This window comes from Bubalus kerabau, chromosome 4, assembly GCF_029407905.1.
Source record: "Bubalus kerabau isolate K-KA32 ecotype Philippines breed swamp buffalo chromosome 4, PCC_UOA_SB_1v2, whole genome shotgun sequence".
NCBI classification, from domain to species: domain Eukaryota; kingdom Metazoa; phylum Chordata; class Mammalia; order Artiodactyla; family Bovidae; genus Bubalus; species Bubalus kerabau.
This window is the reverse complement of record NC_073627.1, coordinates 175,781,077-175,801,696: the sequence shown is the minus strand read 5'-3', so window position 1 is coordinate 175,801,696 and position 20,620 is coordinate 175,781,077. Positions and strand designations below refer to the sequence as shown.

The following is a 20,620-nucleotide window of genomic DNA, read 5'->3' as shown; positions in this document are numbered from 1 at the left end:
ATATATCTATATATATATGGGAATTACAAAAAGCAACCTTCTAAATTTTTACGCCTAGGTAAGGAAAAAAGTCATACTCAAATTATCACCTCTTTGGAAACAAGGAGGAGCTGGAAGGCTTCATATCAAACCCATGGAATAGAGGAAGAGCAGTAGCCAGAAGCTCCACAGCATTCACTAAGAAGCAAGAAAGACTGAAAAGAAAAAAATGAAGCACTCAACTCCAGAAGCCAGAAAAAGAATTATAAAACAGACTCGAAGAAAGCAGCAGGAAGGAATTAATACAAATAAAGGCTGAAATAAATAGAGGGGGGAAAAAAAAAAGGAGGCTTGCCCATAAAAGGCAAACGCTTGTTCAAAGGAGAGAGCACAAATAAAGACATTAGTAATGAGCGAGGGACATAACCATAGAAGCACAGAAGATAAAACAACTTTAATGAGAATACTGTGTGTAACTTTATGCCAATACATTTGAAAGTCTTGATGAAATGCATTATTTCCTTAGAAAATATAAATTACCTAGTTTGAATCATGATGCAGTAGAACATCTAAATAGCCAAATAACATAAAATAAAATGATAAGAGAGCTAAATGTCTGCAATTGAAAAGACAACATCAAGCCCAGGGTACTTTAAAGGCAGGTCTTATCAAATCATCAAGGAATGGATAACCTCTATTTTATGTAAACCAAATCCAGAGACAGAAGATAAAAAAAAAAAGACAGTTTTCTAATTTATTCCATAATGCTAGCATAATCTGAATACCCAAACTTGGCAAATATATACTCATTCATCTAGAAAAATCTGGTTGATGTATTAGAACTGATGGGCTTCTTATGTGGTAGTATGAAAAATCAGCTTTCAAAAATCAGTAATAACTTTGCTTGATATCAGCAATAACTAACTAGAAAATATAAGGGAAACAATACATGAAAAACTGGTCCTATTCCTCAAGTGGAAAAGACTGTAATAACAGAAGCCATCCTTCTACTATATGCGTGGGCACGCTGTATCTCAGACACAGCTCATTTAATCCTCATGGTGCCTCTGTGCGGTGCAAACTTCTTCATAGGCAAGCAGAGGAAGTACAGACAAGTTAAGCATTTTTTCCAAGGTCACACAGCCAATAAAATGGTGGAATCTGGATTCGGACTGTGGTAGTCTGGATCCAAAATACCTGCTTATAACTTCTCCACATTAAGGCATTGCATAAATGCTTATGAATAAATCTTACTTTGCTGACCAAAGACCGTACAGTCAAAGCTATGAGTTTTTCAGTAGTCATGTACAGATGTGACAGTTGGACCATCAAGAAGGCTAAGCACCAAAAAATTGATGCTTTCAAACTGTGGTGCTAGAGAAGACTCTTGAGAGTCCCTTAGACAGCAAGGAGATCAAACCAGTCAATCCTAAAGGAAATCAACCCTGAATATCCATTGGATGGACTAATGCTGAAGCTGAAGCTCCAATCCTTTGGCCACCTGATGTGAACAGCTGACTTACTGGAAAAGACCCTGATGCTGGGAAAGGTTGAAGGCAGAAGGAAAAGGGGATGACAGAGGATGAGATGGTTGGATGGCATCACTGACTGAATGGACATGAGTTTGAGCAAACTCTGGGAGATGGTGAAGGGCAGGGAAGCCTGGCGTGCTATGGTCCACGGTGCCGCAAGAGTTGGATGTAACTTGGCGACTGAACAACAGATCTTGTGCAAGACTTTTATGACTAAAAGTCTAAAACTTCAGTGAAGATTTTTAAAGAACATTTGCTAAATGGAAACGCCAGCTATGTTTCTGAATCAGAAGACTCCCAACTGTAAAGCTGCAGCAGCAGTCAATGAGGATAAGATATGCTCAGCTCAGTTCAGTTCAGTCGTTCAGTCGTGTCCCACTCTTTGCGACCCCATGAATCGCAGCACAGCAGGCCTCCGTGTCCATCCCCAACTCCCTGAGTTCACTCAAACTCACATCCGTCGAGTCAGTGATACCATCCAGCCATCTCATCCTTTGTCATCCCCTTTTCTTTTTTCTTTTTTCATTTTCTTTTATTTTTTTTTAATTTTATTTTATTTTTAAACTTTACATAACTGTATTAGTTTTGCCAACCCTCAATCCCCCGCAGCATCAGTCTTTTCCAATGAGTCAACTCTTCGTATGAGGTGGCCAAAGTACTGGAGTTTCAGCTTTAGCATCATTCCTTCCAAAGAAATCCCAGGGCTGATCTCCTTCAGAATGGACTGGTTGGATCTCCTTGCAGTCCAAGGGACTCTCAAGAGTCTTCTCCAACACCACAGTTCAAAAGCATCAGTTCTTCGGCACTCAGCTTTCTTCACAGTCCAACTCTCACATCCATACATGACCACTGGAAAACCATAGCCTTGACTAGATGGACCTTTGTTGGCAAAGTAATGTCTCTGCTTTTGACTTTGCTATCTAGGTTGGTCATAACTTTCCTTCCAAGGAGTAAGAGTCTTTTAATTTCATGGCTGCAGTCACCATCTGCAGTGATTTGGGAGCCCCAAAAAATAAAGTCTGATACTGTTTCCACTGTTTCCCCATCTGTTTCCCATTAAGTGATGGGACCAGATGTCATGATCTTTGCTTTCTGAATGTTGAGCTTTAAGCCAACTTTTTCACTCTCCACTTTCACTTTCATCAAGAGGCTTTTGAGTTCCTCTTCACTTTCTGCCATAAGTGTGGTGTCACCTGCATATCTGAGCTTATTGATATTTCTCCTGGCAATCTTGATTCCAGCTTGTGCTTCATCCAGCCCAGTGTTTCTCATCATGTACTCTGCATAGAAGTTAGATAAGCAGGGTGACAATATACAGCCTTGACGTACTCCTTTTCCTATTTGGAACCAGTCTGTTGTTACATGTCCAGTTCTAACTGTTGCTTCCTGACCTGCATATAGGTTTCTCAAAAGGCAGGTCAGGTGGTCTGGTATTCCCATCTCTTTCAGAATTTTCCACAGTTTATTGTGATCCACACAAAGGCTTTGGCATAGTCAATAAAGCAGAAATAGATGTTTTTCTGAAACTCTCTTGCTTTTTCCATGATCCAGCGGATGTTGGCAATTTGATCTCTGGTTTCTCTGCCTTTTCTAAAACCAGCTTGAACATCTGGAAGTTCATGGTTCGTGTATTGCTGAAGCCTGGCTTGGAGAATTTTGAGCATTACTTTACTAGCATGTGAGATGAGTGCAATTGTGTGGTAGTTAGAGCATTCTTTGGCATTGCCTTTCTTTGGGATTGGAATGAAAACTGACCTTTTGCAGTTCTGTGGCCATTGCTGAGTTTTCCAGATTTGCTGGCATATTGAGTGCAGCACTTTCACAGCATCATCTTTCAGGATTTGAAAGAGCTCCACTGGAATTCCATCACCTCCACTAGCTTTGTTCATAGTGATGCTTTCTAAGGCTCACTTACTTCACATTCCAGGATGTCTGGCTCTAGGTGAGTGATCACATCATCATGATTATCTTGGTCATGAAGATCTTTTTTGTACAGTTCTTCTGTGTATTCCTGCCACCTCTTCTTAATATCTTCTGCTTCTGTTAGGTCCATACCATTTCTGTCCTTTATCGAGTCCATCTTTGCATGAAATGTTCCCTTGGTATCTCTAATTTTTCTTGAAGAGATCTCTAGTCTTCCCCATTCTGCTGTTTTTCTCTATTTCTTTGCATTGATCGCTGAGGAAGGCTTTCTTATCTCTCCTTGCTCTTCTTTGGAACTTTGCATTCAGATGCTTATATCTTTCCTTTTCTCCTTTGCTTTTCGCTTCTCTTCTTTTCACAGCTATTTGTAAGTCCTCCCCAGACAGCCATTTTGCTTTTTTGCATTTCTTTTCCATGGGGATGGTCTTGATCCCTGTCTCCTGTACAATGTCATGAACCTCAGTCCATAGTTCATCAGGTACTCTATCAGATCTAGGCCCTTAAATCTATTTCTCACTTCCACTGTATAATCATATGGGATTTGATTTAGGTCATACCTGAATAGTCTAATGGTTTTCCCTACTTTCTTCAATTTAAGTCTGAATTTGGCAATAAGGAGCTCATGATCTGAGCAACGGTCAGCTCCTAGTCTTGTTTTTCTTGACTGTATAGAGCTTCTCCATCTTTGGCTGCAAAAATATAATCAATCTGATTTTGGTGTTAACCATCTGATGATGTCCATGTGTAGAGTCTTTGCTTGTGTTGTTGGAAGAGGGTGTTTGCTATAACCAGTGCATTCTCTTGGCAAAACTCTAGTAGCCTTTGCCCTGCTATGTTGCTGCAATAGATGAAGCCTCCCAAACCAGAAGATTGCACGCAAAAGTTGATTTCTGGTTGACATGAGGTCCACTGTAATTAAGGCAGCCTTCTTCCATCTTGCAGTATGGATCTGAAACACATGTTTTCCAAGCTTTCCATAGCTAGGGAAGAGAGGGCTTGAAAATCACACAGGGTGTTTGTAAGGGCAGGGTCTGACAGAGGCTTATATCACATCTATACAGACTCCATCTCTTGGAATCCCTGCACATGGCCCCTTAAACCCAAATGCAAGGGCAGCTTAGATGCATAGTCCACAGGATTTCCACAAAGAGGATCCAGTGTGGTGAACATAAGACATCAACTCTCATGATTATCAACGATGTCTAGTACAGAGGTAACTCTCAATACACATATCCTAAAGGAAAAAAAAAAAATCAACAACGTCCCCTCATTTAGTCTTTTCGTACCGTTCATGGGATTCTCGTGGCAAGAATACTGGAGCGATTTGCCATTCCCGCCTAGTCGACCACATTTTATCAGAAGTCTCCACTATGACCCATCCATTTTGAGTGGCCCTGCATGGCATAGCTCATAGCTTCATTCAGTTACATAAGCCCCTTCACCACAACATTAAAAAACTAAGATCATGGCATCTGATTTCATCACTTCTTGGCAAATAGAGGAAAAAATGAAAACAGTGATAGATTTTATTTTCTTCAGCTCCAAAATCACTGTGGATGGTGACTGCAGCCATGAAATTAAAAGATCCTTGCTCCTTGGAAGGAAAGCTATGATAAACTTAGACAGTGTATTAAAAAGCAAAGACATCACTTTGTGGACAAAAGTCCACATAGTCAAGCTATGGTTTTACCAGTTGTCATATATGCATGTGAGAGTTGGACCATAAAGAAGACTCAGTGCTGAAGAATTGATGCTTTTGAACTCTGGTGCTAAAGAAGACTCTTGAGAGTCCCTTGGACTGCAAGGAGATCAAGCCAGTTAATCTAAAGGAAATCAACACTGAATATTCATTGGAATGACTGATGCTGAAGTTGAAGCTCCAATATTTTGGCCACCTGATGCGAAGAGCTGACTCACTGGAAAAGACCCTACCCTGATTCTGGGAAAGATTGAGGGCAGGAGGAGAAGGGGACAACAGAGGACAAGATGGTTGAATAACCTTACTGACTCAATGGACAGTTTGAGCAAACTCTGGGAAATAGTGAAAGATAGGAAAGCCTGGCAAGCTGCAGTTCATGAGGTTGCAAAGAGTTGGGAAGAACTTAGTGGCTGAATAACCTCATGTAGTCTACAAATTCAATTTGGAACCACACAAAATTCCAGTAAAGTTTTACATGGGAATTTGAGAAGCCAACTCTAAATTTTATCTGAAGGGAAAAAATGAGTAGGAACAGTGAGGAAATTTTGAAAGAGAAAATTAGTGTTTATGAAGAGAAGACTTACTTTGCTGCATTCAAAACATGCCATAAAGCTCTATTAATTAAGATAGTGCAGCATTATTATGAGAATATACAGATAATTAAATACAATTTCCAACCATGTATACACAGTACACATAGGGACTTGGTACATGACAGAATGGCATTTAAAACTACTTAGTGAAAGGATGGCTCCTTCAGATAGTCATCTACCCGTTTAAAAAATAATTAAGTTAAACTAATCACTCCCACCATGCACAAAAATAAATTCCACACAGATTAAATAACCAAAGATGAAAAAGTATATAAATACTAGAAGAATATAGAGAAAAATGTTTTTTCATCCTTGTGGCTCCCTAAGCATCACACAAAATTCAAAAGCAATAAAAGACCAGGATAAAGAGGTTGTAAGACATCAAAAGCAAGAGTAAAATACAAGTACATGCTGGAAGAAAATTTCAATATATGTGGAAGGTGAAAGATAACTATTGAGAATATATGCCAAGCATGTATAAGCCAATAAGAAAAAAAGACGAGTATCACAGTAGAAAAAGGGTCAAGGCATATAGATAGATAGTGTACAGAATGAGAAATGCAAATAGCTATGACATGAAAATATGGTGAGATCCACCAGTAATCAGGAAAATGCAAATCCACAAACAAAAATGACTTATCTGTAGCCATCCCAGATTGGTAGTAATGAAAAGGAAAGATGTGGGCAAGCAGGTTCTCTCATTCATCAATGATGGGGTTGTAGGTCATGCCTCTACAGATAGGCATTTAGTAGATCTATCAAAGTTTTAAAATTCATAAAACATTGACCCAGCAATTACTCTTTTAAGAATCTGTTTTATAGAAACACAAAGGTGGGTAGTGATATATGTATAAAATTCTTTATCATGACAGCATTAACAAACAAATTAAACAAAATGTCTATCAATAAACTTTTGGTAAAATCATTATGGTACATTTATACTGTGCAATGCCAAAGAGTTATTTAAAAAGATAGATCTATATGGATACTGATTTGAAAAGATCTCCAAGAAATTATATTAGGTGCAAATGTGTATCTCACAACAACATATAGGGTAATTCTGTTTATGAGTTTATTATGAAAAAGTTATATATATAACAAAATATATGATATAGTAAATAAACAGAAGGTATTTTCTATTATAAAAATACAATATGTATTATGTATATCTTTAAATACATTGAGAATACCCTATGAGAATATATAATTATTAACAATGTTGACCACTGGAAAAAGAATATGTGTGGGGTGGGAAATTAAGAACCTCTATGTTTTACTCTATAGACTTTGATAATATCTAACCTTTTACAACCATGCGTTTACTCACGGCTGCATCTGTGTATGTGTGTGTGTAAGAGAGAGAGGAGGGTGAGATCTACCCAGTACCTCATTTCCCATATTTGCTAGGAACTTTTTGGAATAAATGTGTGGAACTAGACTTTGTTGAGTCCTTACCATATATCTGCACGTTTATAGAACTCATTTTATCTGTACTGCAACCTTATGAGGGGAGAGTTGCATATGTTAATAGATGTAAAATGAAGACAGGAGAGACTTGAACAAGGTACCAGAACAGGTCTCCTTCAAAGAACTTTCCACTGTACTTTGTGCAGGAACATGTAAACAGTGGAAAGACCCTCAACATATCCATACAATACACCAGGGGCTAGAGGAAAACAAGGACAGGGTGTCAGCTTGCGTCAAATACAAGATATTCCTGACTTTTCAAATGGAGTGATCTTGGATTGTGTTTTCAGCTCTGCCTGTCTACTTCCTGCCTTTAGCTGGGTTCTGTGTCTCTAGCATCAGCCACTGGTTCCTGCATCCTGGCTACACTTCCTTCTCAAACCAAGTCTCTCCCTTCTCCCACATGAGTCTTTTTGCAGTCAGATTCTACAGATCTTCACTCCCATGGAAGAAAGGCAGATAAGAGACTGTCTGCTTCCTGCTGCCTCCAACCAGCAGAACCTAACCAGGGTCATGCCAGCACAGCCTAACCAGGGTCATGCCATGCAAATAGGAACAACTGGATTTGGAAGACAAGTAGAGAAAAGGATGACTTTGTTACTGAACAGACCTGATTTTGAATGCCACCTTTGGCACTTATGGTGTGACTTGCTTTATTTTTTGCCTCCTCATTTTGCTCCTCTGTAAAGCAGGAATGATGATGCTACCTTTTTCATGGTGATAAAATAAACTTACAAAGTGCCTAGTTAACAGCATATGCTCAATAAGTAAATATCACCATCACCACCATTACATGCTCTCTGTAATTATTTTGTTAAGTATACTGCAATTTCTGTTTATGCAGTCAGCGTGTCATGGAACCTCACAGCAGCCTAGTGAAGTAATGTAGGATAGCAGTGTTAACCCCCTTTTACAGATGAGGAAACCAGAAAGCAAAGAAGTAAAATGACTTGCCTGGCTTCACACACATCACAAGGGACAGAGATGCCTATTTAATCTACCTTCAGTCATGCAGCCTGTTTTCTTGTATATCTTAGTATGTTCACCCTACACATGGTGCCCAGAAAAGGACCGTGGGTAGGTAGATACTCAAAGAATTTCAGTTTCTCATTTGATTTTTTCATAAGCTAGGGACTCTGCTGTTTTCCCCTATCTCTCGAAGAGATTTATTTTCCATTCTATAAGCACCCCAAATTGCAAATCTTTTTCCACACCCTATTCAGATGCCCATTCGGTTTCAAAGGCATGCCAAGGGCCCTTCTGCTGTCAGGATTAGGTAGGTAGAAGTCAGCAAAGCTGCTAACTTTGCTAATTGAACAGAAGTTGTGGCGGCTGCTCTGTGTGCTGTCCATGGTCCTGGAACTATCACCTTTGCTCAACAAGGGCAACGAAATCCTTGTTTTTGCTACAGTCTTCAACCTTGGCCGACAGATGCACTGGGAATAGATTCTGATATGAGAAACTAGTTGATAATTCCCTGCAAATTGGTCTGTCATGCTTTTTAAGGTTTGTGTGTTCATGGAAAACAGTTTTTAAATTTGCTTTGTGTGTGGATGTGCTCTCTGGCGTCCCCCTCGACTCCTCCAAAGTGTCACAAATGACTTTCCTTGAATTTACCAATTTGCAGGATTAATGTGCTTCTCTCTAGACACCTGTGCCCTAGATAGATTCCAGCCAGCATAGCTGTTTCCATTCCTAAACTGTGACCTGTTTTGCAGGCAAAAGAGGCCAGGGTTTTAGGTCACTCCCAATAGGGGCATCCAGCGTGCAAGCTAACTCTTGGCCTTGTTTTATCATGCAGCTGTGTGGAGGAGTACAAGCTGGCTCCTGATGGAAAGTCCTGCCTCATGCTCTCAGATGTCTGCGAGGGCCCCAAGTGCCTCAAGCCTGACTCCAAGTTCAATGACACCCTCTTTGGAGAGATGCTACATGGTTACAACAACCGGACCCAGCATGTGAACCAAGGCCAAGTCTTCCAGATGACGTTTAGGTAAGGGGCAGACACCTGCACTTCACTGGTCAAGTCGCTGACCCAGAATCTGGGCGGGGGAGGGAGCCATGGGCACACGGGGTAGAGGTCTGGTACACTGGTCAGCATCTCCTAGACTCACAAGTGCCTTTGCACAAAGTGCCAGAAGTCGGCGAACCCTCTTCTCTGGAGTTCCTTTTCCACTGACCAAAGCCTTCATCTGCCCCATCCTCCCATTTTCTAACTCTCCACATATTTTAATTTCAATCTTAAATCATCCTACAAGTATAGTTAATGGAATTTTTAATGTAATTAATCTTCCCATCTATTAAAAAATAAGTATCTTATGTAGGCTAGTCAGGCAGTTCAAAAATAAAGACATTTAATGAAGTAGAAAATAAAATTCCCATCATCCAGAAATAGCCGGAATTAATATTTTCTTGAACATTCTTAAAACACCTCTCTCTTTCTCGATCTGTATGTCAATGAGTACACAAACACACAAACATGCCAATGCTCAGGAAAGCTGTTTAGAAATTGCTATTTTTTTCTCATTGGTATGTCAAATACCTCTTTCCTTGTTAATAAATACAGACATACATGTGAAATTAAAAGATGAGAGTGCTCCTATATGAGAATAAACAGGAAAGCAACTGGGTTGTCCAAATTATATGAAGATTAGACATGCAGTCTAATTGGGAAAGTCTTCCTGGGAGAGTTGAAGGAACTGGGGCTGTTGTTTCTGGAGATGAGAGGCCTTCGGTGGGATTTATTCATGCATCAAAATCTGAAAGCCATAAGATGATAGCACGAGAAGAACTGAGAACTGTCCCATATGTAAGAAATGTTTATCTTTTTAAAAAATATGTATGTACTTTTAGACAGTTTTGCATAAAAATGTAATAGGATATTATCACAAAGAAAGCTTCACCTATCATTTGTGGTCATGTCAACAGAAGTCAGAACTGGTAAGAAACATCACCATCAGAATCATCCTCATCCTGCCAAATAGTTAATAATTGTTGCTTGTAGGAGTGGTAATACTAGCTACTATTTACTAAGAAATACTGTATGCCATGGAGTAGGAAATGGCAACCCACTCCAGTATTCCTGCCTGGAGAAGCTTATGGACAGTGGAGCCTGGTGGGCTACAGTGCATGGAATCGCCCAGAGTCGGACATGACTGAGCGCCTGACACACACTGTGTGTCAAGCTCCTTACTAAGTATTTTAGTAACAATGATGCCGCAAACATTAATTTAGCATATGCTGTGGGCATTCTAGCACTTTCCATCCACTGATTTATGTCATCCTCACCATGGCCCTGTGAAGTAGAGGCTGTTATCATCCTCTTTATACAGATAAGCAGTGGCAATGTTAAGTGACTTTCCCACATCCCCCTGATGGGAAGTTAAAGAGCCAGGACAGTACAATTACCACTTCACAATTAAACCCCTTTGAGATACCATGGCCTCCATTTTGCAGTTGAAAATTCTCAATAACAGAGAGGTAAACTGACTGTCTCAAGGTCACCATCTAGTGAGAGGGAAAGTAAGGATTCAGATGTATATCTGACTGACTCCCCAGCCCTGGGCTTATCTTCTAATCCAACATATCACATCACTCCCCATTTTATAGAACCAGAATGAAAATGTGAATCCCCTGAACTGTGCATCTGTGTAGCTGCCACATGCTTTTGAGCACCTGCAGTGTCCCACCTACCATGCTGGTTACTTGGAACACAATGGGAGATGAGATAAAAATGGCTTTAGACTTTGTGGTGTTTAGATACAGAGTGTGTGTGTGTGTGCATGTGTGTGTGTGTGGCCTGCAATCTTAAGTACTTAATTTGTAGCAGGTATTGTGAAGTAAAAATACAGTGTTCCAGGAAATCAATTAACAGTGGGATCTAATTTAGTTGGAGAGAGTGAGGGGTGGGTACATCCATTGGATTAGAAAGCAATAAGAAGGCTCACAGACTAGTTTCCAGGGGAAGTGTTATTTAACTAATACCTGGAAGATGAGTGGGAGTTAGCACTGGAAAAGTTTTCAAGCAGAGACAGATGTTCTAAGAGGGAAAGGAACTTACCTGACTTCAGGAAATGAAGAATCTGGTGTGGTTGAAGCTGAGAAAGTAGGGGAGGAGTAGTGGGAGGTGAAGACAGAGTGGTAAGCAATGGCAGATCGTGGGGGTCTTGCAGGCTAACGCTTTACTGTAACAGCAAAGAGGGAAACTCTTAAATGGATAAATGAGGGGGGTATGTCATGATTGCATTGCATTTTTTCAACTTCATGGTAGCTGTGCGGGGAGTAGGTTGCAATGAGAGTGGAAAGGGAGACGGTGGAATGAGGTCGACCAGGTGTCTATTATAGAAGCCACGTGAGAATGTTAGCAGCTTCAAGCCAGGATGATGGGAACAAAATTGAGAAAGGAGATTTGGAGATATAGTTGAGTGGGATAATGGACAAGGGCTGGGGAGCAGTTGCAGGCAAAGGGTGAGGTTGAGGGAGGAGTCAAGGGTGATAGAAGTGACTGTCAGTCTCACAACAATTTATGCGGAATTGAGTTCTCCAACTCCCAGTAATGTTCTTTCTACCACCCAGATGCTCTAGCCAAGATGGATGGCACTCGATCAGAAAAACCCTGAGAGATATTTAAGGGCAATCTGGATGAGCTACTCAATTCTGAGATTCTAGAATCTTGATTTTCTATCGTTTTAATAGTCTATGAAACCCTGTGTTGAGCATGATGATGGGTAGAATAATGTTGCCTGGAATTGAAAGGAAAAAATCAACTGCCCCTCACCTTCAAGGAAGGAATCTACAAATGTGCAACAAGACAGTCACACAATTAGAAAACAAATATGTGAAAATTGGATTTGCAAAGATATGTTCCAGGGAATGCCAGTGGTTTTCAGAGTTCCCATCTGAAGACTTTCAAAAGAAATTAGAAGGAAAAATAAAGGGCTTCATTAAGGACAAGGCTTATGAACTGGAGTTTGAAGTGATGACAAAGACTAGTGCTTCCTGGGAGGGAGAAGAGCTATAGTCCTTTTCCTGTCCAGGAAGGAACATGCAGAAGCCTGGATATATTGATAAATGAGAGGAGAGGGAGAGATAGGAAAGCAAATCTCCAGATTGACTCAGCTCCAAAATCCAGCCCTATCCATGGCCAGCAGAGTCTTTCTGCCTCATCTTTTAATAGTGGTGTTTTACCATATCCCAGTCAATGTGATATGGGCACGTTGCTTGTTTTATGTAGTTTGATTTCTCATAGCAACCATCAGAGTGACTGGCATGTGATACATGATCAAATCCACAAGTTCCCACTCTCAAGGGTGAAGATTAGCTTGGTTGAAATGAAGGACACAGATTGCGAAGTGAGGTACTGGATCCTGAAGGGGCATCCTGGAATCTCGGGATCTCATTTGCATGTGGGGAAGGGCCTTGGCTAAGGTCACAAACAAGTCATTTGAGAACTGGCCTTTGAACTCAGATCTCCTGATTATCCAGCAAGCATGCCTTCCCCCTATCAATAGACTGGTTGATAAGAGAGAGCTTGGCTCCTTGAAGGCTGATCTGGGAGTTTCTGGGCTCACATGGAATTTTAGCCCCATCAGGAGTCTTCCTTCTGCCTCAAACACTCTGTTTATTGTTCCCTTCAGTCTTGGGTTATCCCTGAATAGCTAGGGTCAGTTCACCCTGGTTTGCTCATGGAAGGGAGTATAGTGAATAGATCACACTCTTCTCTTTTGACAACAGCCTCCAGATTTAGGGTACTCCCTAGACTCCCATTATATTAGAATAGCCCATTTCACTTCAGCTCACTCATCCTTGGCTTCAGTTAGACTTTCTTTGCAATTATTTCTGTCCCCAGACCATGTCGCCACTTGGAGCCCCACACTAAGGCGGTCGACTTCCCTCTGTGGGAAGGTGAGTGGCTTCTAATGAGTCTAAATTTATCTCTTTCAAAAGTCTCCTTTCCTGAGCCCCAGATAAGGGGGAGCTGCAGCTCTTTGTCCTTCAGGTTCCAGAAGGCAGGCCTGTACGGCTTTTCAGCACCAAAGGCTGTTGGCATTTCTTTCCTGCCCTTCCTCCTTCCCTCCCTCCTTCAAGTAATCTCCGGTCCAGCCCTCCAGAGTAACAGCAGGCACCCCACCAGTCATCTTCCCATATGTCCCATTTCCTGACAGCTGCCTAGCCTGGCCTGCGATTCCCAGTTGCAGACTCTGCTCTGTGGCAGTCACAGTGCGGCTTTGCACCCCACCCCCTGCCCCCACCTAGCAACTGCTGGCGGAGACAGGTCTGCTTCTCATGTCCTCTCTCAAATCTCTGAAAGCACAACCTGGATTTCTGCTTTACAGAAGTCTTGCATTTCAAGTTTCTGAACAGGGCAAGCTCTTAAAGATCGACAGATGTTCACCCCTTATCATGTAGCTGGGGAAACTGAGGCCCAGGGATGGACATTATTTACCCAGTGCTTGTCATGATTGGAGAAGGAAATGACAACCCACTCCAGTACTCTTGCCTGGAAAATCCCATGGGCTACAGTCCATGGGGTCACAAAGAGTTGGACATGACTGGGCAACTTCACTTTGTCATGATTTGGGGTCCCTCTGAGACTGAAAGTTTGAGTCTGTGACTCCCAAACCACTGTTCTCCTGACCTCTGGTTCTGTTACAAGTGATGTAGGTCACTTCTTCATGTCCCCATGTTAGCACGTGGTAAGAAGGGCCACCTGCTTCACTCTGCTTCTAGCAGAGGACTGCTTCTAGTGAGGATGTGGCTGCCCTTGGGGGCTGCCAGACTCATAATGCAGAGAAGGCAATGGCACCCTACTCCAGTACTTTTGCCTGGAAAATCTCATAGAGGAGCTTGCTAGGCTGCAGTCCATGGGGTCGCTAAGACTTGGACACGACTGGGCGACTTCACTTTCACTTTTCACTTTCACGCATTGGAGAAGGCAATGGCAACCCACTCCAGTGTTCTTGCCTTGAGAATCCCAGGGACAGGGGAGCCTGGTGGACTGCCATCTGTGGGGTCGCACAGAGTCGGACATGACTGAAGCAACTTAGCAGCAGCAGCAGCAGACTCATAATGAAGGAGGGATCTTAGGCAAACGCAACTTCCATAGACGTGACTCTGCAGGAACCTGACCCCCTTCCTAGCCACCTCCTAGGTTGTCACATGTAGAATGCAGCTCATCTCTGGGAGAGAAGCACGTGGCGAGTTTAGGACCTGACAAATCCAGGAATCACCCACTATGTGGGAGGATGAAGTAGGGTGAGAGTGATAAGGAGAAGCAGGCAGAAGGACAAAGCAGAGTCATGGAGAGATAATTAAGTGGGAATCAGAGTGACAGAAGGAGGGACTAAGGCACAGAAAGGGTTAAAGAGATGCAGAGGATTAACAAGGACTAAAGAGATGAGTAGTTAAATGGTGAAAGGTGAAGGAGTTAGGGAGATGTGAAAGATGAAAGGCTTAAAGGAGAGACCTGAAATGATAGAGAAAAGAAGGACAGACTAAAGTCACAATATCATTTACTCCCAGGAGGGAGTAAGTGTTGTTTTAAGAGTCTGGATGGTGTTAAGAGAGAGCTCTGGATTAGGAATCAGGTTCAGATGGATTATGAAAGCACATAAAAGCCTTTGGTAAAATGCCAAGTTCTGAGGAAATGTGAAAAGTCAAATATCTCATCTCTGAATTGCCCCCAAACTCAGAAAGTGATGCTAAGCTTCGCTGTTTCTAATCCCTTCTGGTGAACTCTGTTGGTCATAATGACCCTTGCAGGCTCACCTTCAGAATTCCCTTCCCTCAACTCTTGATCAGGAAGAGCCTGGCAGAGACTGTTGAAATGAGATAAACTCACAGGAGGTTGGTGGTGTTTGTTGTTTCATTTGTTTGTTGGTTTGTATTTTACTTCCCCCTTCTCTCCCATCCTTATTCATTCTGCCTCATTTTTATTATAAAGAAAGGTCAACTTTGGTTATAGGTGGCAGAAATTTAGATAAACATCAGTCAAGGGCTATTACTGAGGCTGGAGTCTCAGAAGTTGCAGCGAGGAGAAATTGCTTTGGGAATGGGGGCTGAGCAAATACAATGGTACATTTTGCAAATACCTCATCAAAAAGAAGATGGTTCTGCCAGCCGCAGACACTGGCTCATAGGCCTTCCCAAATGACCTCCAAAGAGTGTAAGGAGCTCATGAAAGATTTACTAGAAAGGCTGTTTCTAGTCTGGGTTGCTTATCAGACATGCATGCTGTACAGATGAATAAGATGACAATTTGGGTAAGATGTGGCATTCAGGATGAAGCACCACCAACCCACGCCTGGTGAAGCAGAAGGATTCTCTTAAAAGATTTGAGGAAAGCTGGCTTCACTTGTGGCACCCACTTGTTCCCCCGCTGAAGGTCCTGAGTCATGTCTTATTAAGTGGCTCCAAAGCTATGGTTTCTCTGCTGCCTTCCTGGGACATGGTTAATTGTACATGCTGCTCTTGATCATTCCCTGTTCCCAACCCTTTAATCATGTGGATACTTTTTTATTTGCCAGGTCCTATACCACATTCTCTATGTTTTCTCACTTAATCTTTCCAAGACCTGTTGCAAAGTAGCCCTTGACAACTTGGTTTTACAAAAAAAAAGAAGAAGAAATGAATATGTCAGTCAGACTGCATTATACTGTGTCTTGGTAACACATGATTTCAAAATTCAGAGGCATCACAGAAAAGTCTGTGTGTTGCTCATACCACACCCTCTGGAGAGAATCACAGCATTTGTGCTTATTCTGGTGTTTGGGAATCTGGACTGACAGAACATTATCTTCATGTGCTTCCATGAATGCTGTCTTAGTGGGGATGGAACTTGGCTTCCCTACTGCCTCCTAGAGGGCACGTTCTGCTCACACTCCTTTGGGCACCTTAAGTCTTATGGTCATGGTGCAGAGACCCAGAAATATGTGGGACATCAATACTGTTCACCACACTGAGGTTCAGAGATGTTAGGCTACCTAGCCTGATAGTCACGCAGCTAAACCGAAGCCCACTCAGCGGTGCTACCTCCCAGACTCCCAGGATGCTCCTGCTTCATGTCAGCCCCTTGAGAACTGTAATTAGACTTCTGCTCTCTTGTCAGTTTTCTTCATTCAATTCACAAAGAACCATAGACTTTATAGATGGGAGGACTTTAGAGAACAGTTTGTATAAACCCCTCCATTTGTCATGAGGTGCCTGAGGGAATTTAAGTGAATTACCTAAAATCACATGTAACTAGTGAATGAATAAGCCAGGCCTCCAACCCCCACTCTCTTGGGCTTCTCTGTATTCACGCACAAGATTTAGGTATATAGTATCCACCTCCTCCACTGTACAGATGGTACCACCAAGGCCAAGGTTCCATAAAGAATTAACAGCAGAGCCAGGCCTGGAAGCTGTTTTTCTGCACTCTTAGGCCCGAGTGTTTTGTAATATACCACAATCTTATTGTAAAAAGAAAAAAAAAAAAAGCAAAGGAGGTAGGTAGTGGAGAAATTATCAATTGAAAGTAGCATAGCTTTTGATTTTCAAGGACATTCCCAAGCCTCTCTATTTAGTAACATTCTAGCTCTTGGTGAAATCTTCAAATGACCACCTAGAGACACAGCTATGTGCTGCCTTCTCTGGGGGATTGATGGTGAGATCTTGGAAGTGGACTGAGGGACAGAACTTGGCAGCTGGATCACAAGAGTCCTAAGGGCTGTTTTCCCTGGGGTCCTCACTCCTTGGCTGGCTGTGAAGAGTCTCCTTTCTGTGTCCCCATTTTTCCAAGGTTTACTAACATCACCTGCAGGAGTCAGGCCCAACATGTTGAGTGTACCTTAGGTGAGAAGGTCTTCATTCCTGTTCTGCCACTTCCTGGTGATCACTCTTGGCCATTCTCTCCTTCTGATTCCTGTTGTCCCTTCTGTATATTAAGGAGAGGGCACAGCTCAGATGAAGACTGCAGGTTTCTGAGCTAGAATATGGCACATTTTTTACTCAGCTTCATAGCTAGTGAAATCTTTCCTGCTCCTTTGATCATAAGAATCACCTTGCGCTGTTCTGAGACCCACCAATCAATTTTCTTTCCCCAGATAAGGGACCTGGGAAAATGAATTTCCACTGTATCCCAAAGTGGTTCACATGACCTACCAATCTGGGGATGCTGTTGTTATTTAGTTGCTAAGTTGTGTCCAACTCTGTGACCCCATGGACTGCAGCACGCCAGGCTTCCCTTCTCTTCCCTGAGAGATAGTGAAGATGTTCTTCACTATCTCTCAGAGTTTGCTCAAATTCATGTCCATTGAGTCAGTGATGCTATCTAACCATCTCATCCTCTGCCACCCCCTTTTCCTCCTGCCTTCAATCTTTCCCAGCATCAGGGTCTTTTCCAATGAATCGGCTCTTTGCATCAGGTGGCCAAAGTATTGGAGCTTCAGCTTCAGCATCAGTCCTTCCAATGAATATTCAGGGTTGATTTCCTTTAGGATTGATTGGTTTTATCTCCTTGCACTTCAAAGGACTCTCAAGAGTCTTCTCCAGCATCACAGTTCAAAAGCATCAGTTCTTCATTGCAGAGTCTTCTTAAGGGTCCAACTCCCACATCTGTACATGGCTACTGGAAAACACATAGCTTTGACTATGTGGACCTTTGTCAGCAAAGTGATGTCTTGGCTTTTTAATATGCTGTCTAGTTTTCTCATAGCTTTCCTTTCAAGGAACAAGCATCTTAATTTCATGGCTGCATACCTAAGATGCCAGGTTCTAGAGTCTGAGTCCTAACTTGCCACTTGTCAATGGTCTGACCTTGGGTGCATTAGTTCATTAAGCTCACCTTTCTCATCTCTACATTAGGTATAATAACAAGACCCACTTCCTGGTGATACTGTGATGATTAAATGAGATTGACCCCTGTTTTGTTCCTATTCTAAGCAGATGGAGAGGACCATGGTGCCACAGCAAGTGGCCAAGCCAATAACTAAAGAGGAGTCTTAAGCAAATGCCATCCTTGTGTATACAGTTCTGCAGGCACGTGATCCCATTCTTGGCTGTGATTCAACACAAGCTGTCAGGGTGACACCACGAGAAGGAACAGCATCCGAATCCCACACCTGCCATTTCCTGGCTGTGTGACTTTGGACTTAGGGCTTAATCTCTCTGAACTGCAAGATCTTCAACAGTGAAAGTCGGTTTTACCCCCAAAATATCCTCAAAGAGCTATCTGTTGTTCAGTTGCTAAGCCAGCTTTTTCATTCTCCTCTTGCACTTTCATCAAGAGGCTCTTTAGTTCCTCTTCATTTTCTGCCATTAATGTGGTATCATCTGCATATCTGAAGTTGTTGATATTTCTCCCAGAAATACTGATTCCAGTTTGTGCTTCATTCTGCCTGGCATTTCACATGACGTACTCTGCATATAAGTTAAATAAGCAGGGTGACAATATACAGCCTTGACATACTCCTTTCCCAATTCTAAACCAGTTTGTTGTTCCATGTCTGGTTCTAACTGTTGCTTCTTGATCTGCATACAGGTTTCTCAGGAGACAGGTCTGGTGGTCTGGTATTCCCATCTCTCTAAGAATTTTCCACAGTTTGTTGTGATCCACACAAAGGCTTTAGCGTAGTCAGTGGAGCAGAAGTAGATGTATTTTTCTGGAATTCTCTTGCTTTTTCTATGATCCAGCATATGTTGGCAATTTGATCTCTGGTTTGTCTGCCTTTTCTAAATCCAGGTTGAACATCTGGAAGTTCTCAGTTCACGTACTGCTGAAGCCTAGCTTGAAGGATTTTGAGGATAATCTTACCAGTATCATGTGAAAAGAGCTATAGTAGGGATTTAAAAAGCTAATAAGCAAGGTCCAAGATGCAGTAGGCTTTCAGTAAACGTGGTTTTCTCTTCTTTCAATTGCATTCCTTTCCCCACAATTTCAAAAGCCATGCTGTAGATGAAGATGTTTTCTGGGGCATTCCCTCAGATCTCATCCCTGGACTGGAGTCATGGTCATCCTCCCAACTTCTTCCAACTAACCTCTACAGGTGTTTTGGTGAATACATTGCTTTGGTGAAATGCCCAGCACAGAGATAGAAATGTAGCCCTTCATGCTTTCTCCATGGGCCTGTTGGAGGTAGACAGCTCAGCCAGCAGTGTGAGATGGGGTAGAAGCCAAGGTCACCTTCCTGTGGGGGTATTTATCCAGCCTCTGCAAAGATATAATCTAGCCAATGTGCTGTATCACCCCCGTCCTATAGGATAGCCCCCTTTGTTTCTGTCTGAATGACCTACAGTAAAATATATATAAATAGAAATGTGAAATTTAGATGCTCATGTGTGCCCCATGTGGAACTTGATAACCTGGGCCCAGATCCAAAAGTTCCAGAACTATGTTCATCTACCTCCTCTGGGGTGATACTAAAAATATTTAATGAGTGGCATAGAATTGGCCTTGACCAATTGAAAAGGATGTCCGTCCCAAGAGAACGAAGGTTCAGCAGTAAGCCCTACTGGACCCTCGATCAGTCTTGATCACAACCAGCTTTTCTGATTTTCTCCCCCTTCTCTCAACTCATCACATGTTCTGGTATGTTTCTCGACGTCTTTAAGCATGATTGCTATTGTAAAGCTATTTCTTCTTTTCTTTTTGAAGCTGGTTTCTGAGGGGCATAGGCAGATATTCCTCCTGTGGCACATGTGGACAGAGCAGGTTGCCTGCTGTACTTTTTACATGAGAAAACTGAAGCTTAGAAAAGGGAGTTGTGGCTTCCATGGTGCCACGTGTCGATGGTCTGAAGCCATATGATCGTCAAAGAACAGGAAACCAAATAATAGCTCATCGTCTTCATTATACACAAAACCTCCATCTAAAGATAGGACTTTACCATATGTCTGCTTAGAGCCAGGACTCAGTACACAAGAAATGTGCCAGTGTTTCTCAAACCCTTCCGTGCACAAAGATGCCAGGGGGTCCCACTAAAACACAGACTCTGGTTGGGTTGTGGGGAAGGCCTGAGACTCTGCATTTCAAATGAACTCCTGGGTCCGAGGACCAGTTTGAATAACAGACTGTTAAGCTGGACTTTATGCTAAATGTGATGTCAGGTTAGGCCTGAGGCTGGAGAAGGATGGCTGCACCTCCACTTACCTGTTTGAAAGCAGCAACTGAGTCCTAAGACCAGTGGTGCTGGGACACCACGGAGTCCCAAAGGAGTCTCCCCCTAGAGTGACCAAGTGCAGGGATGGTTTTGGACTTGCAGCAGCCAGGGTGGACAGTGCTGTCCTGCAATTCAAGAGGCCCCTAGTGCATAATGCAGCATAATTCATTTTCTACATCCATTTGTCAGCTCTGCTCACTGATGGCTACAGGGATGCTGAGCATCAGTACCAGTGGGGGAGGCACTTATCTTGTCTTCAGTGTCCTGAAGCTGCAGTTGGGTGCCCACATCTGA

At 42.3% G+C, this 20,620-nt stretch overlaps 1 protein-coding gene across 1 annotated transcript in view; it reads left to right on the top strand.

The window, feature by feature from the left end:
- ASTN2 (astrotactin 2) overlaps nucleotides 1-20,620 on the top strand; it is a 1,029,079-nt gene that overhangs the window by 664,596 nt on the left and 343,863 nt on the right. Inside the window, exon 13 of the mRNA XM_055579471.1 lies at nucleotides 8,995-9,183. Within this exon, the coding sequence (XP_055435446.1) occupies nucleotides 8,995-9,183 (189 nt within the window). The remainder of the gene's footprint in view (nucleotides 1-8,994; nucleotides 9,184-20,620) is intronic.